This window comes from Vanacampus margaritifer, chromosome 9 (genome assembly GCF_051991255.1).
Source record: "Vanacampus margaritifer isolate UIUO_Vmar chromosome 9, RoL_Vmar_1.0, whole genome shotgun sequence".
In the NCBI taxonomy this organism is placed as follows: domain Eukaryota; kingdom Metazoa; phylum Chordata; class Actinopteri; order Syngnathiformes; family Syngnathidae; genus Vanacampus; species Vanacampus margaritifer.
The window spans coordinates 4,562,104-4,581,155 of record NC_135440.1 but is presented as its reverse complement, the minus strand read 5'-3'; the positions used below and the strand labels follow the sequence as shown (position 1 = coordinate 4,581,155).

At 40.8% G+C, this 19,052-nt stretch overlaps 1 protein-coding gene across 8 annotated transcripts in view; it reads left to right on the top strand.

Annotated features, from left to right (window-relative positions):
- The window catches only part of LOC144057691 (serine/threonine-protein kinase ULK4-like), a 119,010-nt gene extending 104,978 nt beyond the window's left edge, over window positions 1-14,032 (top strand). For 5 of the 8 annotated variants that reach the window (XM_077575538.1, XM_077575535.1, XM_077575532.1 and 2 more), the window contains one exon: window positions 13,881-14,028. Coding sequence is in view for 2 of the 8 variants with exons in the window: in XM_077575527.1 (XP_077431653.1) it covers window positions 2,743-2,906; window positions 4,559-4,660; window positions 13,881-13,891 (277 nt within the window). In the remaining 6 variants the exon portion in view is untranslated. Of the gene's footprint in view, window positions 1-2,742; window positions 2,907-4,558; window positions 4,661-13,880 lie in introns of those variants that run through there. The other 3 variants (XM_077575527.1, XM_077575536.1, XM_077575534.1) reach the window with 2 other exon arrangements.
- The last annotated feature ends 5,020 nt before the right edge of the window (window positions 14,033-19,052 follow it).

The window sequence follows — 19,052 nt, the reverse complement described above, 5'->3', positions numbered from 1 at the left end:
CGCCATTGCCTCAGTGAAGCATGTCTGCAAGCTGCACGCATTGTTGATTAGCGCTGCATGCCTGCGATGGCACCTGAATGGTCACTCTGTGGCCGAATACTGGTTTCATTCCCAAGATGTTGTCTGGCTTTCATTCTAACCAGCGTCTACGGTTTGCTCGGTATATGCCTCCTTTAGGTGAGGGTAGGGACAGGCCGGAGCTCTTGTGTCCTGTGAGAGCCTTGCGGTACTCGCGTTACGACGTTACGGCGGGCATTTGGACGTCTGCTCAGCTTTTTGTCTGTTATGGTGGTCCGGCTAGGGGCTTCGCTCTCTCCAAGCAGCGCTTGTTTCACTGGGTCGTGGATGCCATTCGTCATTCCTACCTGGTGTCGGGCCACACCCTGTTGCCGGGGTGGGCTGTCACTCCACCAAGAGCGTTGACACCTCTTGGGTTGATTGAAAGTTAAGACTGTAACTGCAGTTGTGTCCCTGACGACCGCCAGAGCGTCCTGTCACTCGAAATCCTCGTGTTTACGTGAGAAGATTCTGTAGGAAACGAACCTCGGGTGACACTGGAACTTATACCATTCTAGGGTCACCCAGGGGTCATAGGTGACTAATTTGGTATGCATTACTTGAACTGCGCATGCGTGAAGAAAACATTCAGTGCTTGAAGCACCTCCATCTGGCAGTCATCTGTGACTCATCGTACCGCATTTACAGTCGTAACTTTCATTTTAGTTTCCTGCTAATGTAGCAGGGTAGTTCAGCAACAACGTACAGTCACGTTCACTTTCGAGGCTAGGCAAAATTACAAATTTCAGAATTCAATTCAGTGGATGAATTTGAATTGACTCCACTCCACAGGATGTTGAATTGAATTTGAATGACAGGAAGTGGAATTGAATTCATCATTCTCATCACATATTATTGGGAATGGGACTTAACATACATTTTCTTCCACTAGGAGGTAATGAGACTTAACACGACATAGACGGACGACATCCAGTGATTAATATATAAGTGTTTTGTCAATGAGGCAGGATCGTTCTGTTCAACCATCATATCAAACAATTGCAAAGTTTTATCTGAGTACACAGTAAATTCTGTAGAGTGGGACCAAATAGACTCAGTTTTAGAGTAATATTTACAATTGAAAAAAATAGAAATAAAAGTCACTTAAGGGTTGAGGAACAAACTCACAACCTTCAGCTTGGGAGACAGCCGATCTACTCCCTGAGTCTATTTCTGCTGTGTGTTAGTGTATTGCTCAGGTCAGCTGGAATCTTCCTAACTCCAAGAGACCAAAAACATATTTTTTGATCAGCAAAAAGTAGGAGGGGCATAGCTCAGGTGGTAGTGTAGCAGTCTCCCAAACTGAGAGTTGTGAGTTTGTTCCTGAACCCTTGGGTGACTTTATTTTATTTATTTTAATTCAAATTCTTTATTTTACTCTCTTCCAATTGTAAATAGCTTACTCTAAAACTGAGTCTATTTGGTCCCACTCTAAATAGTCAAATTTACTCTACTGAATTTGCTGTGTAGGCTTTTAATGTTAATTAAAATAATAATAATGATAATAAATTACTACACTTTCCTATTTACTATAATTATTGTAAATGCTTAAAATAATATTTGTATGAAATTCATGTTTTAAACAGGCCTGAGATTTAGCCAGCTAGGCTAAGAAGCCAGCCGGGCTCCTAACATGGCAAATTGAGGTAGCCCGACAATTTTCCAGGTAGCCTGATAAGAAATGATGAGGACTATGATAAAAATATGGTCATTTTTTCAAGTCGTATCGTCACAAAACTGAAAATAATGCAGGGTTCTACGTTAAACTTTTTCGGGTGGTGGCCCTGCCAGAACCAGCACTGTCCCTGTGTATCGCTGGCTTGGTCCAATACCTCACATATCATAATTTGGTCAGTTTAATATTTTTTAAAAATCCATATTATTAGTCGGGGTCACATGTGTGTTATTTTTGACAAATTATTCACCAATAAGATAGCTATCCATCCATCCATCCATTTTCTTAACCGCTTGTCCTTACAAGGCTATGATAACTAATAAAAGAAAATAATGATTCCTATAGTGATAATAAAAGAGGGTTAGGGTTAACCCTAGGTCAAAAATTATTTATGAAATGTGTGAAGCTATTTTTATTTTCCACTCTGTGTCCAGACTATATGGACAGCCTGTAGAGCACACAATAAAATGTATTTTAAAAACTAAATACATTAATAAAATAAAAGGAAAATATATTGTGCCCCAAAAGTCCCGTTGAAACTATGTGGTTGTATAAGCTTTTCAAGGCAAGTGCAAGGAATTTTAAAATACATTCGATACAACAGTGAGTGCTTCAAGTATATTTAGGAGTACAGTATCTCACATTTATTTGGAGTTCAACACAACCTTTGGTGTCACATTTTGCACACTGGGTGCCACCCACGTAATGACGAACTTCATTGAGACAGCCGAAGAAGAAAGTCAAGGATGATGAATGGATTTTAACATCATGTACTGACTGATTAAATATAAATAGAAGCCTGATTGCTGAGAATACCGCATAGATAATCAAACCCAACAAGTAGTGGTCATTAGAATTACATGCATTCAGGCTGAGGTATACTGGAACATTTTCTATTTACCGCAAACATTTAAGTAGGGATTTGACTTGGCAGATGTTCTGTTGGTTGTATTTCAACTTCTCCTCTCTTATGGAAGCTTTTCCCTGCACACACTCGTACACACATACAGGGCTGGTGGAGGTTGTTGTGAATGCCCTCTCAGAGACTGCAGTGGTCCACCTGGATGGAGAAGCTGCCAGAAGGAAGGTCAGCCATCTTGTTTTGCAAGCCCTTCTGGAAGTACTCCACAACATCTTGACACAAACAGCAAATGTTGTACGCTCAGCACTGCAGGTATGACCCCGCACACGCTACATCACATACGCTTGTTAATAAATTGAAGCCTCAGCAACAGTGACTTGTTGATATGTTGTTGTAAAGCTGTTTGACTCATTCACTCGCAGCCATTTTCACTGAAGCAACCCTCTTCGCTCCCGGCTGTTTTACTGGATTTTTACTGATTTTGCAAATCCCACAGAATGTTGAGTTCTATTGCTTAAAAGTTGCTTTAAGCCACTTTTTCATGTCAGAAGCTGCATCAAAGCCTTCTGTATGCTCTTGCATAAAAAAATACGTATGTAAATACATGTAAATGTAAATGTAAATACGTTTTTGGGAGTGAAGGACAAAGTATTAAAAAACCTATTTACACGTTTTAGGGTTTGAAAGAGTATTTTAGTGGCTAATATTTATGAATGGAGTAACACTGTGTTGTTCTGCTTTGTCATGCTAGATTTGGCCTTTATAGTATGGATTGATTCACCTCTATTTACAATTCCACAGACATAATCACAAAATCACTTCGCCAGTTGTGTGCCCTTGTATCCCAAGGTCGTGTTTTGTGTGTGTGTGTGTGTGTGTGTGTGTGTGTGTGTGTGTGTGTGTGTGTGTGTGTGTGTGTGTGTGTGCGTGTGTGTGTGTGTGTGTGTGTGTGTGCGTGTGTGTGTGTGTGTGTGCGTGTGTGCGTGTGTGTGTGTGTGTGTGGCAATTGAGGTGTGCACTGGAATGGAAGCTTGGAGGTTTAACCAACCGCAGTATCGAAGTTGTGGACACGGGGGAAAGCGGATGAGGCGATGAGCCCCTTTCTCCACTTTCGCTCTCTCTCTCTCGCTCTCTTACACATACACACACACACACATGCACACATACATACAGAAACACACAAACAGACTCACAGGCAGACACAGAGGGGCCTGCCTGGTTCTGTCCCTGCGGCCTCATTATCACCGCTGGCTTTGTCCTCAGCTTGCCTCCCTGCACACATTCGCTTTTGCTCACACACACACACACACCAAGCCCCATCTCCCCATAGTGTGCACTCCAGCCCAAAGCATACATATTAATGCCTGGACAGGGAGGCGTTGGGGCTAAAGGGGAGGTAGAAGCTTGGGTGGAGGGGAGAATGACAGAAGAGGAAAGAGGGAGAGGGAAGGATTGAGCAAATGAAGAAGGGACACAAGCGAAAAATAGAATGTTTGCTGTAAAAATGCATGGCTCATTAAGAAGAAAACTTTTGTCCAGAACAAATTTGCACAGTAACAAGATCTGATAAGGAGAGATACTCCTTCATCTACTTCTGCACTATTGAACAACATAGAGAAAACTTCATCACCTGGCTCTACAGCTAATCTACCCCAACTGCCACTGGAGGCATGCAGAAGCAGGCCACACTCATTCAACTAAAGATAAGGGAACATGACAACTTCAAAAGTCAGGAGTCTTAAATCTAAAACTGAAACAAGTGCATGCAAGGGGGGAAAAACATGCAATTTGTTCAAGTTGTTCTGTTAGTCAATCAGTCGGTGTGAATTTGTGTCAGTTTGTCAGAATGTGGCTTGGCAGGTCTCTGGATCCATCATTATTGACTGTCAAATCTCTATAAATCATTTAACGCGTGTGTGTGCGTGTGTGTGTGTGTGTGTGTGTGTGTGTGTGTGCTTGTGTAGAGCCAGAGGCTATCTTGTCCAACGGCAGAGACGGATGCGGCAGAGAAGCTGCTCTTTGCCTTCAGACCCCTGAGCCAACTCGGCACACACCTCATTCACATGGTGAGAAGGCCAACACTCACCAAGTTTGTGTGTGTGCATGGAAAGGCTTTGCATGCATACATTAATGTTTTGGCCGCTTGTGTACTGTAAATATGAAAGTTTTTGGCACACTACAGCATGCTTAAATTACTTCACGAAGACATGATCATTCAGTCTTGTTTCTACTTTCTACTATGATAAGAGCATGAATGCTAACCAGATTTATTTTCTTAAACTGAGTATGGTTACGTAACAACAATCTTTTTGAAAGCTGCAGCATGGTGGATGAGTGCTGAGCATGTCCAGTCGAGAGGTTGAAGGTTTACATCTCTGCTCAAAAACATCTTGCAAGTCCCTATGAAGTGAAAATAAAACTGTTGTCTAAATTTGACACATCGCAGAGAAGGGCGTTGTTAACAAGTCTGCCAAATTTGAATCAATAAAAGAATCACCAAGAATATGAAATCAAGCTTTGAAATGGTGAAAAATCTAAACATTCTCTTAGCGCTTAACACTGTGGAATGTGTGCTTCACTAAACCTCTACTTGTCAATGAAATACATTTGTATGTCTAGCATATGCCTACGCTTCCTTAAAGCTACTGCATGAAGTCCAGTTTCGAATGACTACTGCAACCTGTGGCCAAATTTTTTTTACTGCACTCTGCCACAGACCCTTCTTCACATACACAATGTGCACATGACGTCACAACAGCCACAGACAGAGGGCGGGAAATTCAAACCTGAATCCAGTCTGACAACTATTGGTCAGAGGCTTGCAGGAGTACCCATTGTGAACTGCTAAGGTGATAATCTACTAATTAAAAGATGTTTCAGTTATAAATGCTCAAATAAAAAAGGTATTGTAAAGGTATGTTTGGGCAAATTTTTCCATAGAGCAGCTTTAAGTGTTCGAGCCGCAAAAATGTGTTTGCATAAAGCCTTGGATGAATGGAATATACCACACCAAGTCCTTACAAAGCTTTTCCATGCCACGACGGGAGGCGCTAGCTGCTAGCTCACGGGCTAACAGGGTGCCGCCACATGTAATGGACTTCGGCAAGGTTTATCTTGCTTCCCACAAGGATAAAAGAACTGTAAACACACTTTGAAATCCAAGATAAAGATAAACTAAGGACAAACTTTCCAATTTTCCGCATGCTGTCAACATTTCAATAGCAATATATCCAGAAAAAAAGAAAAAAAAGCAATACATCCAGCCATCCATTGTTGTTGGAGTAGCGTGGCAATACAGTACACTCTTAAGACTTTGTTTTGAGTTGACTGTAGTTGGGCAGAAATAAATGTTTAACACTGACACTAGTGTAGAGTACTTTCAACACTACTCAGTTTTTACCAGTGTAGATTTTTGACAATATGCAGTGTTGAGTAACACTGGTTAAGTGTGAAAAAAGTAACACTTTCAAAAGTGTCAGATTACACTCACTGGTGTGGACACATATAAACACGTTTCTAGTGTTAGGTTTAACACTCTCACACTGGCGATTTTGCTCAATACAGTGTTCCCTCACTTTTTGTGAGTGATACGTTGCATGATCCTTTGCGAAAGGTGAATTTCCACAAAATAGAGATTGCATTTATTTATTTTTTTACAAATGCAAAATGAAGAAAAAAAATCCTTGTACTTCCAGTGGAAGTTCTTTTTCTTTATCTTCCATTTAGAAGAAGAAGAACAGTAGTTATGGGAACTATTTTTCGGTTTCCACAAGGGATTTCTGCACCAAAAGCGCATTGACCCACCAGGATTGGACCTTTACCTACAATGCGACACATTTTCATCGTCCTCGTGTGCTGCGGGAGGCAGATTGCGTTCCTTTCACAATAATTTCTGAACACAGTCTATAATCAACAGCTCGTGCCTCAACTGTTTACTTTCCTCGTACTGCCTGACAGTGGGCTCCGGTACTCCGTTTTTTGGGGCACTCTGAATAACTGAACGGCACATTTGAACAACAGTCTGAGTTTTCAAACAGCCTGGGGGAAGTACAGGTAGTGTGCTAGAAGCATATTTCCGAATGCACCCACTAAGGCGACGAGCTGTCTAATGTTCAAATCTGGATCCCGATACCATTGTGGCAATCCGATATGTATTGCGATACTTTTTTTAAAAGTTTTTTTTTTTTTAGTACTTATACATCAACTCTTTTACTGCCAAAGACGTTAAATGACGTTCTGCAAAAACCTACGGAGGAGCGCCAAAGACGTTAAAAGACGTCCACCCGTTTTTTTTTTTGTTTGTTTTTTGAAACGGGTAGAGGGAACCCTTCCGCATCTGTGGTGAAAGTTTCCATCAAGTCTGTTGTTCCTAATGACTATTTTTGGCCCCTAGAGGGCAGCGATGACTCTCTTTTGACAAGATTGGGTGGGCGTCAGTAGAAGACGTGAGGCGGGGCTAGAGTGTTGAGGGGACATTGGCTGAAGGAGCCATAATGGCGGCCGCTTGCAAGCAGCTCACGGTCGAGCTGTTTTTTTCAAAGACATCGACCAACGATAAAGAGCACATTGATGACGACGATGATCATCATCGATGATGATGATGGTGACTCCGAGGTTGACGCCGAAGTTGGAAGCGCTGACGCGGCGGCTATGACGACGTTATAAAGGTTCACGGGCGAGCGATGCTGACACCGGAAAACACGGAGCACAACGCTCAGGCGGATGTTCAATCGGACAAAAAAGAGTGCCCCGAGTCCAATGCATATTCATCGGAGGAGTGTGTACAGTCTGCTACTTGCTATTTATTCCCCGGAAAAAAAGGCCGTCAAGAAAGTGTAACGTTTGCACGCGAAACGGACAAATGCGAAAGTGAAAGTAAACTGTTGTGCGAGTCCAGCGGCGTCTCCTTGCACGCAGGAGAGCGTTACAAAAAGAGAAACTGTATTTGAAACATCCACATAATTGTAAGTAGTACCACAGTTGCACACATTTGTAAATAGTTTGCGGAATTGTTTTGTCAAATTGTTACACTGTTGAATGGAAATAAACGTATTTTGCAAACTAAAAACACTTTTTCATTGTTCGTGAAAGCGTTTTACAGAAGTAAAGCACTATTTAGGTGTTTGTAGCATCATTCATGGACAAAAAGAAGTGTACAATTCACTAGAGTGCATGAAATAACATTGTTTCACAAAAAGCTCTTTTTCTCCGCTTTTTGTTTCAAAAAAATTTTCGGTGAAAGTAACCATTTTCTATTGTTGTTCTATTGTTGATTACTGAAGAACGGAATAAGGTAGAAACAAACTTTTTTTTTCTGATGAAAGATGAGAGTTCAATCTTTCATTTGGTAGTATGTGTGTTTCCATAGTCCCCAACACAACATTTTCTGTGGACCTTGAAAGATCAGTCAAAATGCTTAAATCGGCTGGCACTGGCGACAACCCGTTTCTGAAAACGTCTGGCAGTCAAAGCTTCGACTTCTGTTCCTCCAAGCACAGAACGAGTGCTGGCCTGGCCAGCACGCCCGCAGGGGAAGCTCGCAGTTGCCGGTGGAGAAGGACCTGTTCTCCCACGTGCAGCCAGTGTTGCGGCTATGGCCACCTCGAAGCCTCTCCAGCGCGCCAACAACCTCTCCAAACTCCAAAGCGGGGCACCATGCGGCCCCCGGGCTTGGCCGAGGGGGCCACTTTGAAACCTGGACGGGTCTCGGCGCTCCGGGGGCCGGGAGGGCGGGTGGGTTGGTGTTGTGCCCGCCCCGCTCCGGTGGACCTCCTGGCACCTAGGGCGGGCCCAGTATGCGGGGGCGAGCCCTATCGCCCTGCCGGGCTGGTCCCATATGCCCGCCGGGGTCCCGGTGGGGTGGATGGGGGTTTGGTTGGTGGTTGCGCCTCCAGCCCCCGCCCGGTTGTGGTGGGGGGTGGCGCTGGTCGCTCCTCTTAACTCACTGCACTCTGGGGGGAGCGGGGGCTGTGGGCCGGTGGGGTTCCTGGCGGGCCTGCAGTGCCCCGTCCTGCTGCGTTGGGTTGGGGGCGCGGGCCGCGTTGGGGTGGGCGCTCCTGCTCCGGGGTTTGCTCTCCGGCCAGTGGCCCCTGCGGGGCCTGGGGGTCGTCCTTTGGCGCTGCCGCGGCCTGGGAGGCCCTGAGGTGTTGCGCTTGCTCTGTCCTGGCGGGGGTCGACGGCTCCCCTCTTTGGTGGAGATTTTCATGCTCGCCAGATCCACCGCACCAGCATCTATCGAAACTCAGACACAATCTTCCTCAGGTCATTGAATCGCTGGAGGCTGGTGTCTGTGGATCTCACTCCACTTCGTCTGTCCTTCCTTCCTTTCCTCAGTCTCTCCTTTGATCTCTTGAGGTCTCCCTGATTTGTTGAAATTTAGATGTCTCTGGGGTTGGTGAAGGACTGGTAAAGGTTGGTGGCCTGGTGGGTGGTGTCTGGTCGGTGCTGGATTTCACTTTCCTTTCTTTTCTTTGGTCCTTTCTCGGGTTTCCTGACGGCCTCACGGCTGGAAATGTTCGGTTTAGTGAAACGGTATGGGATTTTTTTTTTTATAGGTTTTAGGTGAACTAATGAATGCACGCATGCACACACGCACATACACATATTCACCCACTTACAAAAAAATTATAAAATACAAAAAATATATATATATATATATATATATATATGAAAATTTAAAAAAAAGGAGAGCAATGATGATGACATGTCAAATCGGTAAAGTTACCGAATGAACAATACTGAGCTCTCCAGAAAAAAAGAAAAAAAATGAAATAAAATGAAACCTGGACGGGGCGGCGGCAGATCCCTCACACTGCCGACCAAATGAATGATGAATTTAAGCACATTACTAAGAGGAAAGGAAAATAAACTAACCAGTCGCGCCGGTAGCAGCGAGTGAAGAGCGAAGGCGCTGTTCGTCTTTGGTTGTTCCCAGTCTAAGGCAAACATATTAGCTAATAGCTAGTAGGCTACACTCTTGTTCATCTCTTTTTTTGAATTGCCTCTAAACTTTGGTGGCGCAATGTTGCTCCCCCTCTGGGATTAGCAAATACATATGGCTGGCTCCTTGTAACAGCGGATGCGCTGTATGGCAATGTATGGTATCAATTAAGTTCCGCAATACCACTTAATGGATCGATACTGCAGATCGTGTGAACAAGTATCGCGATATATTGCCAAATGATATTTTGTCCCAGCCCTAATTTAAATATAGCTAAGTTTCATCATTAATCACAAACTTGTTTAAAACACTGTGAAAAAGAGCTTGTTGCAACATGGCCCTGGCTGATCTCTTATACTCTGCTGCCAACTTCTGGCTGTTTTTGTAATAACTACCATTGCTTCAAGCCACTTTTACATGACAAAAGCTGCATCAAAGCCTTCTGTATGCTCTTGCATTAAAAAACTTTAAAAATTTGTAAATACGTTTTTGGGAGTGAGGGACAAAGTATTGAGAAACCTATTTACACGTTTTAGGGTTTTAACGAGTTAATGACAGTGGCCAGTATTTTAGTGGCTAATATTTATGAATGGAGTAACACTGTGTTGTTCTGCTTTGTCATGCTAGATTTGGCCTTTATAGTATGGATTGATTCACCTCTATTTACAATTCCACAGACATAATCACAAAATCACTTTGGCACTTGTGTGCCTTTTGTATCCCCAAGGTCGTGTTTTGTGTGCGTGCGTGTGTGTGTGTGTGTGTATATGTATATGTATATATACAGGGTTGGGGGGGTTACTTTTAAAATGTAATCCATTACGGTTACAAGTTACCTGATAAAAAATGTAGTTAGTAATGTAATCCAAGTACCATACTATTAAAGTAATCTAACTGGATTACTTTTGGATTACTCCAATATTGAGTATGATCATGAAGACAAAATAAAAATAAATATCACCACAATATATATTCTATACAATGTGCCCCTGCTATTTGCTTGTGATAGGGACCCGGGCAGCCTACAAATAGCAAAAATCCTTGTGTAATAAAAAAGCATGTAGGCTATTGATTGATTGATTGAAGGCCATATGCTGTTTTCGAACTGTCACTGAAAGCAACCACACCTCATAGTTAGATAGATAGATAGTCATCCAATGAGGATGACGATGTGTGACAAAATTTACTTTTATCCCAGTCACAAGTTTAGCCATATATATGTTGTGTATGATGTTTAAATAGTGAATTGGTGGGAGGAAGGTTTGTTTGGAAGGTGTAACAAATTATGGTTGTAGGCTAGCGGGCTAGCTAGCAAGAAGCTACAGTGCGTAGGCCGCTGGATTCTCAGCTCAAACTTTTGCACCAAGTAAGTTCCAGTGAATACCGGTCGCCATTACCTCCTCCCGTCCGTGAAGCTTTTTCAAACAGCCCACGTGTGGAGAACATGACTAGTCAGTTCGTTCGTCCCCACCTTCCCAACATGTAGCAACGGTCCCACTCGCGCGGGCGTGCACGCACGCACGCTCTCTCTCTCACTCTCTCCCGCTCTGTCCTTCTCTCTCTCTCTCTCTCTCTCTCTTTCTCTCGCTGTGTCTCTCTTTCTCGCCCTCTTTCGCACTCTCATCGTTGAAATTGTAATCCTTCGAAGTAATCCCCATTTTTAATAAATGTACCTAGAATCTGATTACATTTTTTTCCCTGTAACTGTAGTGCTGTCAAAGTTAAAGCGTTAACTGATTAATTAATCACAAGAATTATTTCATTAATCATGAATTAACGCAGATTAATCACACTATTAATTTTGACCATAGATTATCCTTTAGCGTGACAGCAGATGGCTAAAGTAGCACAGGTTGTGTTTGAGCAATAAACATAATTACATGCATTAAAATAAAGCATTTAATTAATGTTTGCGTATCACATTTAGAATATTTGTTCATGTCAAAATACTGGGGTCATTTTATTTCCATTTTAAATTATGCAATTAATTAACAGATTAGAAAAAGAGGAGGATGAGCGTGTGCAGTGGATCAAAAAATGTTGAAGACGTCCTTATAACATTAAATGTCAAAAGAATCAACACATAACCTGGTGCTCTTCAAATTTGGCGGGGGGAAAATGTTGCTAAAAAGCCTTTTTTGTTAAGCGATTACCTTTTCTTTCTTACTTAAGCACACAAAAGAATATTGTCCTTAGATACTTGTCAGTAATAGACTTAGCACTCACATGGTTAGCAAAGTCAATAGTGAAAGCACAATTTATTGCCCAGAAATTTGTGGCCTTGTAAAAAAACACAAAGGTGGTGGGGGGTTCACCATCACTTAAGTGATGCAGATTGAAAATACTGTTTAGGTCCCTGTCTGTCAGGGGCCCTCACTTTTCTCCCCCCTTGTGATTGCCTTCTAAATGTGCCTCAGGCTTCATCTTATAAGAGGTGTATAGTATCTTGTATTGATTCACCCAGAATGACTACATTTCTGTGCACTTCGTTAAACCAATTTGACTAATGAGGTTGTTTTGGGAGAAAAAAATGTACTATATAATCTGTGGCTAATTGAACTGATGTTTGGAGAGGTGAAAAGGGTTGAATATATTTGCGCTCATAAAATTCCAACATTTAATTGGTTTCAAACAAATTTTACCTTTTTAATTATTTAAGCAGTGCTGTTTTATTCTTATAATTATTGGAAGGTGGTGTATATTAATTTCATTCAGATTGGCACCCCTTGAGTAATACCAACCTCAAGTTTTATACACCAATGTTCATATATTATGGCATATTACTAGACTTTTTTTTTTTTTAGAAATGAACCAGTGAGCAAATTAGGGCTGTCACGATAAAATTGTGTTAGAAACGGTTATCCTATTGATTATTCTAATAAATAATGGAATATCCAAATCATATGGATTTGTGTCGATGAATGTTTTCCACAGAGTCTATCAATCTGGACGGACAGCAACACACCTTTGCAGTTTGCACACCATTGTAAATAACACTTAACTTTTGCTAAAGTTTATGTAAAGTAACACTATGCTCATTCAAAAGTAATGTATGTGATATGTTTTCACAAAATCAGGTGAGATTAGTTTTGAATAAATAGCAAAAATACATTGTTTGGACAAAAATGTCAATTTTGACATTTCTCCAAAAATAATCCCCTTAAGGCCTCTATTTTCATTTGCCAGAAGGACAAAAGTTGAAATTTTGGTACAAGTTAATAAAACTTAATAAAAAATAAGTGAATTTGTAGACAATATATGTCGTAATCAGGGCGTGTTTTGAGTCGAGCTTCTAGCAAGCGCTGCGTTTCGGGCAACTGTTCCAAAACAAACTGGTGATCGCTTCTAACGTCATTCACAACTGACTATATCAATGGACATAACAACCAATAAAAGTGGCAAATACCATAATGTGTCCCTCAGCACAAAATCAAACAGAAGACAGACGCACGTACAGCCGTGTTGAATAACAAGATGTACGACTGTACGTGCACTTTCTGACTTTATAGCAGATTATCATGTGCTCCAAATAATACAAATATAGTTAATCGTCAGTTCCAGCATCTCTTTGTTTAACAAGCCTATTTCTACTTTTAATTTAACGAATTTAATTATGCACTTAAAGGAAGTTTTGTCACGAGGACGCTTGTTTACATGAGAGAGCACGTCCCACCAACGGAGGTAGCAAGTCGGGATTTAGAGTAAAAATGAGTTTTGAAATGCCTTTTGTGTAATCATGTACTCTAATATTGTAATGCAAATAATGTAATGTTTTGATCACTCAATGTTGTCATTCACGCATTGTTAACCACTGTTCACGTACATCATTGACGAATAAGTCTGCATACTACCACCACAATTTTCTAACGTGTCTACTTGCACTGTTGTTCGAGCTCAAAAAGTTATATTTTTATTTTATTTTATGATTTGAAGATGCCAGCATTAGCACATAATGTTATGTTTTTGTCTGTCTGATGATTCAAGCACATTTGGAAGCGCAGAATCACATACTGTTCACATCAATTGTCAAATGCATATTAAGTGAACATGAGGATGCTGAGCTACATTCTAGCGGTTAATCGGAATTCATAGAACCGTAACTCTCGTTCAGATGTCTGTCTGGATGCCGTAATATGGTGCCGGCAAAGCTTGGTGTTGACCTATTTTTGTGGTTGACTTATTGAAGTTTTTTTCACACCCCAAGAGCAAATGAACAGTTGAAGGTGCAATTTCTTGACAAAGGTTAGAATAAATAAGGGGAAGATAATCTTCACTGACAGACACGTCTTCTATTCAGACATGTCAAATGTTGAACTGATACATACTATATGTTTTGCTCTGTTTAGCTGTCCATTGAGAGCCAGGACGTGTGGGAGGAGTCTATTCAGTGCCTGTCTTTGCTGGTTCAGCTGTATGGAGGAAGTCCTGACTGCCTGTCACCTTCCTGTTTGCGGTCATTCACCCATGTTCTATGCATCAACTTGTTTAGCAGGACTCCCCAAAGTCAACGCACAATACTAAAGATAATCAAACGACTGGTGAGCATGATGGACACGCACGCACACATAAAATTGAAGCATGAGCAACAAAAGCAAATTACCAAAATACCTCCTACTGTATTTGTTTGTGTTACATGGATAACAACAACACATTTTCTCTCATTAGTCACAATTATTTTGCATGTAGGATTTATGTTTGTTAAACATTTGGGCACAGTTCCGAATCTGGTTTAACTTAATCCAGTCTAATCAAATTGCTTTTTGACCCGGTTTCACAGGAAAGTTTTAGGACTAGTCTCACTTAATATGCTGTTTGAGCTGTCTTAATTTTAAGTCAATTGCACAGATGTATCTTAAAATAGTCATAGAATTTGCCTATTCTGGTTTAAGCAAAGCCAATTGCAACAGTGCGGATTAGAGCTACACTTGGACTAAATTGAAGATTAAATTAGTCCTGCAAGGAGTCAGGTTTAACTTCAGTTTAGTACTGTTAGTGAAAGGGAGCACAGATAGTTTAGGAGCATGGATTACTTAGAATATCTAAAGGAACAACAACATTAAGAGGAGAAGGCCAAAGGCCAGCCAGGCAAATACTTGTGGATTGGAGAAATCATTTGCATCAATAAGATGAAATAAGAGATGAGATTGCTTTCGTATATCCAAAGGTGACGTGATCATTGCTGCATCTGTGCTGCACAGCTTCCTGAAGCAGCAAAACTGTCCTGACGGAAGAAAAGAATGATCCAGGTGTTCCCATCATGGTGGCAGAAAAAAAAACAGGACTTACACTCAGAGCTCCTTTCAAGTTGCAGCACTTATAAATAACATGCTGAAAAATTAAATGACAAAACAAAATCAAGGCTTTTGTGGTGGCCAAAATACTCTCAAGTGGGGAAAAAAATATTTTAACAGTGTATTTCATTACACAGTTTTCTCATACATCTTCCTTTGAACATCTCTTCTAATTTCATATCCTTATTCAACATGTATAATTCTCATTTTCATGTCTTTCATATATTTTATTTTCTGCACACGGAATTCCAAGGCTATCTTTTCATGCATGGACATCCTTCTTGGTCTCTGCTGGAAGGCAGCATCTTCTTCCAGATGTGGAGGATTCACAGTTTTTGTGCAATGGCTCCTTCACAAGGTTTAGAGTCATTTCCTCTGGGAAAACATCAGTGTTAGAAAAACATTCTTAGAATGAAATAAAAATAATGGCAGACACAGACAGTGGAATAATCTGTATTTACAAGCGGCAAGTAATTTGGGTTCAGTTTTTCTTGTCCACTGTCCAAATGTTCATTATCTTGTTTCTTCTACAGGGTATATCATTCAATGTAAGTAAACAATGTCACGACATTTTATGGCGTTTGTGAGATCATAACAGACATGTCTGACCTGCAGTTATTTGCATTGAATTCATTGCAAATATCAGCCCAAGCACTCCTCTTATCTTCAATAGCAACAGTACGACGTTTACTTTCAATTACAGCATGGTTTCCCACAACTTGTTTCTGTAGATGGTTTTTTTGTATACTCTTTATGGTTTGTTGAACGTGTTTCTTTTTTTTCCAGCCATGTTTCAGGGCCAGAATTTCCTCCATCAAAGCTGTCCTGAATTACATTTCAGGTTTTCATGAGCATCATTCTCATTTAAGCTTACTACAGGATTCCACAGTCTAGGACAGGGATAGGGAACCCCTGGTCCTCGAGAGCCACTGTCCTGCCTGTTTTCCATGTCTCTCTCCTCAAACACAGCTGACTCAACTGATCAGCTAATCAGCAAGCTCTGTAGAATCCTGATAACGATCTTGTTCATCAATCAGGTGCGTTGATGGAGGAAGACATGGAAAACAGGCAGGACAGCGGCTCTTGAAGACCAGGGTTCCGTACCACTAGTCTAAGACCAACTAAGACAAATTTGCCTTCGAGCATACGGGAGTAACTTTGTCCTCCACGCATGTAAATGGGTTGTCTCGAATGTTGCAGAAACCGGAATTCTGACCTTAACCCGAATATTGAATGCATGTGAACGTAGTCAATGTAGCAATAGGGATTGCTTTTGTTTTGTCCCCTACCTGGACAGTTATAGGTGAAGTAGAGTGTGGTGAATGTGTTTGCCGTGTTGAGGCAGCGGTTAAATAAAAGTTCCCTATGAGCGGGGTAATGCTCAACCGTCCAGTTTGTTTGTTGGTCAGAGACAGAGTAAACTGAAACAGACAAGTGGATTCACTCCGCTCATTCAACTTTAGATAAATGCACCCGCACCCAAGTGGTTAGACCCATGTACATTGTCATCCAGTCTGGTGGCAAGAGAAGAGGAAATGAAGCATGTATGTGTTGGACATGGTAGTAAATCAAGGCGGAGAATTAGGGTTGCAGGCCATGTTAAATGTTGTTGTTAGTTCATGCCACGGGCTGAAAGAAATGGACAATGGGCCACAAATGGCCTGCGGGTCATAGTTTGAACACCCCTGCTCTAAGTTGCCTATGATGTGAATGGAATGTGAGTGTGAATGTTTGTCTGTATGTGTTGTCTTGGATCTCAGTACATTATGCAGGTGGTCATAATGTTGTAGCTTGTGTGTGCCAGACATGCATCGTGCACATCACATCAGCACAGTTCTCTCCAAAATGAATCAGAGGCAAAAGTTTTACAAAGCATTTTTAATTATCAATTACACGTTTTGGACAAAAAAGAGTAATTGTTGTATTCCGTTTTGACCAAAGGCTGTGTTTTCTCTAATCTGATTATCAATCAATTGGTGCACAATAGACATTCATTATCCACAGCATATGCATGTGCATTGAATTAGTCCCAATGACACACACATTGACATCCTCTGTCCAACACACACCTGCACACTCAGAGAAATGCTTGCCCTTCAACAAAGGCTTTTTAATTATCTTTCATTGATTTCAGGCTTCTGTTAATCTAAATCAAAGATCCCGCTAATGGTTGCAAAAAAAGGGTGGGGGAGTGTGGGGGTAGTTAGTTGGAGGGGGTGAATCATGTTGAATTACTGCAATTTCCATCTCAGCCTTTTTTTGGTCACAACTTTAAAAGGAGTGAAAAGAATACCAATTAATAAAGGAAAAGGTTGATGGATAAAAACAAGCATTTAATTGGACTAAAAAATAGTTTAGTTCACATTTCATTCTCTCCATCTTAACTTAAATTTGTTCTGTTACTGGTGTCTTGTCATTTAGGTGACAATATATGAGCTGTCTCTACACTGAGACTATATGACACTTCTTACCTGTATATCCCTGGCGTCAGGCCGAAAACTTGCACCTCCAAAATTGTCACTTGTACCCCAAAAATGACAAGTTTGCATCATCAAAGAGAGCAAGCCATTTTCAACACTTTAGATTGGTCAATTATTTGTAAAAAATAAAATAACACCCACACTTGTGCACTGACCAATAGCATAGCTTTGTGAAAAAATATGAAATTTGCATAATTCTGATTTAGGAGGTTTCGGCCTGACGCCAGAGATATGCATTTGTATGAATGACATCAAATACTGTACTGTGTATAACAAGTATTACTTGTTCATGTTCTATGAAATATGTCATAATGATGTTCTCGTTTTTCTTCTTTTTCCTTTCGGCCACAGCGTATCAGTTGCCTCCATCTAACCCTGTCCTCTTCATCCTCTGCTCTCACAACAACTACCCTCATGTCCTTTTTAACAACATCCATAAACCTCCTGTTTGGTCTTCTTGTAGACCTCATGCCTGGCATTTGGAAACCCAGCATCCTTCAATATACCACTTATATTGCCAATATACTCACTTCTCCATACTTTGGCCTTTCCATCACTTTGGTAGAGGTTAATCTTGGTCTCATCAGTCCATAAAACGTTCCAAATAATTTGTGTCTCATCTCTTAACTTCTGCAAAATCCGATAATCTGGCTTTCTGATTCTTTTGATTGATGATGAGTGGTTTGCATCTCATCTCATGTTATGGCATTTATATATACAGTATATATATATATATATATATGTTTAATTATTTCTTTAATTTTGGTTCTCTGGGCACTCCATATATTTATATGACTACATGGAAAAAAATCCTCGAGTATTTTGTCTGACTATTGAACCTTTGCTTGAGAGATCTTTCTCTCACCTGAAAACTAATCCAATGGTTATTTTTCAATCTTTCTTCAGGTGCAGAATACAGAAGCATCTGATTGGTTACAGTGTTGTGAAGGGGAGGAGCTAGTGAATCAGCTGCAGGATATTAACTCATCCCACAGGTTGGTTATCATGGTTTTTACTTTTTTACTTCTTTAGGATGGTGCAGCATTGTACTCAAGCAAATAAATTCTGGTGAGAATTCACAAGTTAATTATGTCATTCTATAAAAATATACAGTAATTATTTTTGAACCCTGTTTGTATAAGAAGGCAAACAAAACAAAAATACAGGGGATCTTTGACTTAAGAATAGTTTTGCTCCAAGAGTTCAAAATTGATGTGTTTATGTGAGTCAGAACACACCCTCAACTAGATCACGAAAACAGTAGTTGAAGTCATAATTACTTTAAGGCCACATATAATTTAGGGCAGGAGCAATGAAGTAATGTTTAACCAATTTTGTGAGATGCTTGCATGTCTGTCGAATCTCGTCAGATCGGTTACAATTTATTCTTTTAGTGAAGGATTTTATTTTATCCTCTTAAATCCTGAAAACGTGTGGATATGGATGAATTTTCTGTTGTTGCTGCTGCTGCACTGGAATCATCTTCTTCTGTTGAGTTTTTATGATACTACTTAAAAAAAAAACAGCAAGTGACTTGGAATCAACATTAGTCCAACAAAATCCAAATAGACAGCTGGCAGTGGGGAGTTTGAAGCTGCCACTTTAATGTGCAAAGCTTTGAGTTTACAAATACACACAAAGACTAATTGGACATGCCCCAGAAGTTCACAATCTGACGCTCCATGTAAAAAAGCAGTTGTTGCTCATGTTAAACAATTCCCTGTGAGATTTAATAAGCTCCAGCTCC